The 5,782-nt window shown below is 39.7% G+C and overlaps 1 protein-coding gene across 1 annotated transcript in view; it reads left to right on the top strand.

The window, feature by feature from the left end:
- TCERG1 (transcription elongation regulator 1) overlaps nucleotides 1-5,782 on the top strand; it is a 27,421-nt gene that overhangs the window by 10,543 nt on the left and 11,096 nt on the right. The window contains 8 exon segments of the mRNA XM_005418832.2: nucleotides 1-117; nucleotides 1,344-1,459; nucleotides 2,548-2,633; nucleotides 2,923-2,996; nucleotides 2,999-3,049; nucleotides 3,837-3,903; nucleotides 4,339-4,474; nucleotides 5,285-5,374. The exon segment at nucleotides 1-117 is cut by the window's left edge and continues 60 nt beyond it. Of these exon segments, the coding sequence (XP_005418889.1) occupies nucleotides 1-117; nucleotides 1,344-1,459; nucleotides 2,548-2,633; nucleotides 2,923-2,996; nucleotides 2,999-3,049; nucleotides 3,837-3,903; nucleotides 4,339-4,474; nucleotides 5,285-5,374 (737 nt within the window).

Here is a 5,782-nt window from a genome sequence, read left to right on the forward strand (position 1 = left end):
CTGGAGCCGCCGTCTCCGAGTGGACAGAGTACAAGACAGCAGATGGAAAGACCTACTACTACAACAACAGGACTCTGGAGTCCACATGGGAAAAACCCCAAGAGCTGAAGGAGAAAGGTACTTTGGGGTTTTTTTACTACAGCTTTGTACTGGGAGCGTGGCTCAGACCGGCAGTGGTTGTGTTGGAAAGCGTGAGCGGGTGTATTTCTAATCCCTGATCTCCATTAAGAATACTTTGGAGTTCTGATTATAAGGATCCATATGAGTTGGTCTTCAGTCTGAAAGTTGCAGCATGTTTCCCACTGTAAGAGTGTCTGGTTCTAGAGTTGCTCCCAGATCTTGTGCCTAGGGCCAGTGCATGTTCCTGTGCCTACAGAAAGTGAGTACCTCCCCTGCACACATGTTGGAGAAGGTTCCAGTTGCAGACAGAAAGTGAGAGGAATTGAGGGGAAAAGTCAGTCATACCAAGGGCTGTAGACTAGGACAAAATGAAGATCATTGGGCTGAATTTCAGATATTGAAAAACTAAATATAAATATAAAGTATAAATAGATTTGGAGTATGAAGTAAAATAATGTCACCTCCCCCTGTCCACATCTCTACATTGTGTTCATGTAAATGCACATGGGTGGATACAATTGCTCTTGTATAATAAATAAGGAGGAAGGGGAAAAAGTCCTGTGGCTCTTACTCAGTTCATAAAGTGTTTTAAGAAAGCAAATCCAAACAGTTGTGCCTTTTATTGTCTCCTGAATTTTTAGTTACAAGAAGTCTTTGTTTAGACAAATGCAGGACACTTACACTGCTGGTTCAATTAATGCCCATCTTCCTAAAGAATCAGGTTAAATAGTAGGTCTTTTTACTGAGATGACAGTATCTGAGACAGCAAATACTAATTTTTCTGAGAGAAGATGATATGTTCTATACTTTTTGTAAATTAAAAAATCATGTACAGAGAAATTCCCAGGTGGTTCTGCATTGATTTTTATTTGTTTTTGTCCGCAGCATTTAAAATGTGAAAGTGGTCTTCAGTGTTCACTGTTCGTTGAGGATTATTATTGGTTTAGCATTTCTGTTAGTACCCTCTAGCCAGCTTTTTAGTATAACAGCTGCATCATGATATTTCATTTTCCAGTACCAAGTAGTATCTTGGCACAGGAGATAACTACAACTTCATAAGCAGACAGTGTAAAGCCCAAAAGAGACAGAAAGCGGTGAGAATATATTGAAAAGAAGCTTTGGGTTTGTATTGTATTTGGAAAATTATACCAATAAAAAGAAAATTGTTACGGTTCTCTAGTTGTTTCTTACTAATACTCAAGAAGACTCTTACCTTTATTTAGAAAAAATGGAGGAGAAGGTCAAAGAGCCAATTAAAGAACCCTCGGAGGAGCCTTTACCAATGGAGACAGAAGAAGAAGAGTCTAAAGAAGAACCTATAAAAGAACTGATAAAGGAGGTAAAAGGCCTTGAACCCAAAAGCCAGTCTGAAGTCTCACATCCCTCAGCTGTGGCTGCATCTTAGCCCAGGCAGGTTATCAGGAGCCATGGTTACTAATTCAAGTTCTTAAATTCCTAAGGGGATTTGAAAGCCTCCATTTTTGGATTCAGATCTTTCTTTCTTTTGTTTATGTTTTTACATAAGGAAAAAAGAACATTCAAAAGAAACATACATAATATGTCAGTTAAGAAGTTAGTAAGAGCATGGGACAGAGGTTAGCTTATTACACAGATATAGTGTTCTCTCACTGGTTTTATGGTTCTCAGGAAATGGAACTTCTTCTAAATGTTTGAAATATTTAATATTTAATCAGTTTTTTTCTCTATTTCTTTGCTTCATTATTTTTAGCAGTTTGACACAAAGCTCACATGTTCACCCTGTGCTGTAACTGCTAAGTTTAGGGTGTAGGAGCACGTGTCTTAGAAAGGGCTGTAGTGTTTCCAGTAAACAAAAGTAATTTTTCCTATGCTAAACAGCATAGTTTTTGAGGATACTAAGGGGTGTTTAAATAAAAATTAAAGCTTTTATCCTGATTTCTGTGAACTTCAATGTATTTTAATAGGCAAAACCACAGAATTCAGTTACTGGGTTTTGCTGCCAATCCACCCTGTTTATTTCTGAGGTAGTTACCAGTTTGCTGATTTCCGCTACAGAGGTTATTTCAGGTTTTCACTGTTTCCTACTGTGTGTCTCATTATCAAACAAACTAATTTTATGAATCAATGAAAATTCCTTTGTCAGAAAATGCACCCTTACACCTGTATCCAGGCCCTCCTAGACTTCCAGGATTCATACATATCTAGGAAGGTATTTAAGTAAGGTTTTGTCAAAGTCAAAAGTTAATTAAATGCTTAGAGGTTTTGGAATTTAGATTTTTGGAATAGCAGCTGCTGTTGCAATCCCAGTGCTTCTGTTCTAGGCATGGATGAAGTGTCATTGTGAGCTGCTTGTCAGCATGGTTTCAGTAAAACAAGTTGGTTACTGTGTAATAAATAATTAGCCAGCTGTCACTGCCTGATCCTCAAACCTGTTTTTTCCTTGAGGAGCCAAAAGAGGAAGAAATGACAGAGGAGGAGAAGGCAGCTCAGAAGGCCAAGCCAGTGGCCACCACACCCATTCCAGGCACCCCGTGGTAGGTAGCTGCTGCTGTGAGACTGGCATGGCTGTTGCTGGGGAGTTAGAGCAAGTGATAGTGTGTGGAGAGTGTGTTCTCAGTGTGCTGTGTTTTTAATATCTCAGTTTCAAATCCTATCACTGCATTTTCAAATCTGACAGCAGAGAAAAGCAGCAGTTCAGGGTCAGAGCTGGGCAGTAGGAATGTCTGGCAGTTGTGCAGTCAGTGGAAGCTGGGTCTATGTGTGGCCATGGTGCAGCAGGTCCCAGTGCGTGAGGGTAATCCAAGCCTTCCTTCCCATCCCCAGGTGTGTGGTGTGGACTGGTGACGAACGTGTGTTCTTCTACAACCCCACCACACGGCTGTCCATGTGGGACCGACCCTCATTCAAGAACCTCCTCACAAAAAGGGAATGGACGAAGGAAAAAAGCTTAGTAAGAGCAGTCTTATTGCCTTCTTAGGAAGCGTAAATACAACTTAATACTTTGCTTTCCAAAGCTTGTAATGTTTAAATAAGTGACAGAAATGTAAAGATCTGCTGAAAAGGTGTCTAAATGTGAAATGCAGATTGTGGAGTCTTTTTGGGAAAAGATAGCCTGTTGAAGAAAGTAGATACTAACAAGATTAATTGTTTCGCTAAATGCCAACAGGTTGAAAAACCCCACAGTTTTTATTGACTAAAAAAATGGATTGTGTTTGTTTTATAAGAAAGAGACCAGAAAAGGTTAATCATAGTGTACGAACAGGCTCTCACAGAAGGTGGGTTAACTTTGAGATCATCAGTTGGAAAAGAGTTTGGAAATAGCTGCTGAGAGAGAGAACATTCAAAAGGCTGCTGAGATGAGATTTCTCTCTGGCCTGAGTTCTAGGAAATGGTCCTGGCATGACATGTTGGCTTTGTAGTTGGAGGAGAGCAAAGTGCAGGTAATCAGGTAGATCCAAGTGTGCTTCATTAGACTGTTAAGCCCGAGTTGTTGTCCCCTAAAAATAAGAGCTCAGTGTTTGTCATTTTAAATTTCAAGTTGGCTAAAGTCCACTGGTCCTGTCCCCAAATTCCCATAGTGTGATTCTGACAGTGACTGAGAACCACGTGTCTTCTCCCTTTGTCAGAACACAATTGCTGCACATGTTGTCCTTGGTTTGTGCATGAGGTTTCACTCATAAGTATAAAAATTTTCATCAATATAAAAAAACTTAAAGTCTTACTGAAATCTGTTGCAGTTAGAGAAGAGCATGAAGCTGCAGAGGAAGCAAATGAAGATGAGCCTATTAAAATAAAAAAGCGCAAGTAAGTTTTTGCTTTTTCAATACCAAGTGATCTGTGTGGTAAAATAACTGAAGTTTGTTACTTGAGCCATGTATGTTGTGTCCAGCAGAGTATAATTGGAATGGAGAGGGTTGGTGAAAAGAGTCATCAGCTTTCTGCTGCTCAGCAGATCAGATATTTGATATTTTCCTGAGATAGCTGAAACCTGTGCAGAGAGTAAGTAGCGTATGTTTTGGAAGTAATTTGAAATGGAAATGGCACTTAAGTTACTTGGAATACCTTGGCTCCTGAGCTCTGGGTGTGAAACTATTCATGTCCACCTCTGAGAATGGCTTTCATGGATTGTAAACCTGTTCTTCTGGTATGATCAGTGATATCTGCCCTGTCCCTATGTGGTTCAGGTTCTGACCTTTAGGGCTGATATTTTACTTCTCAACTTACACTTTTTTTTTTCAGGAAAGATGATATCAAAGACATTGATTCTGAGAAGGAGGCTGCTATGGAGGCTGAGATTAAAGCTGCTCGAGAGAGAGCCATCGTCCCGCTGGAGGCTCGGATGAAGCAGTTCAAGGACATGCTGCTGGAAAGAGGGGTCAGCAACCTCTGTGTGTGTGAGGGAGAGAGGGAGGTTCAGATCAGAACTCTGTGTGTGTGTGAGAAGGGAGAGAGGGAGGCTTGTGCAGAGCCTCCTGACTCCTTGGTGAATTCCAAACCTGTGGCACTTTGTATACAGACACTATCTCATCCTTCCTCTGATCAATGAGTGGTCTTGGTACAAAACTCCAGATTTCAAAGAAACGTACAATTACAGCAGAGATTTTGTAACTGAAATGACAGGGTCAAGACAGATAATTTCCTCCCTGCCCATCCCATTTTTTTCCCCAAATTAAGTAATTACATAAGTGGAAATTGCCATTGAAGATGAATAGGACACATAGAGTGGACACGTCCTTAATGTTTTTGGAAATATTCCTACTGAGAAAAGCAGCAACTTCCGCTCTAGTCTGTACAGACTTATCCTTAAATGGGCGACTCTTTGCTTTTAGTTAACTAAAGAAATGTACTTGATGCCAATCAATTTTGATAAATTAAACTAGTTGAATATAAATTTGGATAGTAACTGAAAAATTGAAGTGGTTCCAGCTGCCTATGGAACACAGCTTCTCAAGGCTTTCTTTCAATATACATTTTATTTTTAATGTCACCAGCAGTAGTGTGTATTATTCTTTAGAAGTTTTCAGAGGAAATTGATGTTGAAACTTTCTATGACAGCCTCTGTCATCTATTAGTGATGAGAACTGCAGGATGAGTTTGGTTCCCTCTTTTCATCACATCTTAGTGTTTTCAAGGAAAACTCTACAACTTCTGTATAGTTTGTATATTCATCTTCATTTAATTAAAGGTCTCTGCCTTTTCAACATGGGAGAAAGAGCTGCACAAGATCGTTTTTGATCCTCGTTACTTGCTGCTCAACCCAAAAGAAAGGAAACAGGTAAAAAAGTTAAATTCACTTCCCATCCAGACACAGCTATTACAGGTTTATCTGAATCCTCAGTCTTTGTTTCTGCAAGCCTTTCAGACTTATAAGTCCTGCAAGGGATTTTCTGTCATGATTAGAGTTTGCCTGGAAATGGAAGAAACCAGCAAGGGAAAGTGTTGATAGTTGCTTTATTTCCTGTGGTTGGAAGGTCTTGTATTTTGACACAGTGGAAGTTGTATGTCTACAGAGCACTGCTGAAACCTGAATGAAATAGTGAGAGTCATCAGTGTCTTGTCAAAGTATTGGCATAATAAGTAATCTAGCTATTTTCTTATAAAAAAGTGTTTGGGGGGAAATCTAAAGTGCATTTTTATTGTTCAGCAAGTTCTCACTTCAGCAGCTTTTCTTCAAGTGAATGTA

The sequence above is a fragment of the Geospiza fortis genome, unplaced genomic scaffold (assembly GCF_000277835.1).
Source record: "Geospiza fortis unplaced genomic scaffold, GeoFor_1.0 scaffold55, whole genome shotgun sequence".
Lineage (NCBI taxonomy): Eukaryota > Metazoa > Chordata > Aves > Passeriformes > Thraupidae > Geospiza > Geospiza fortis.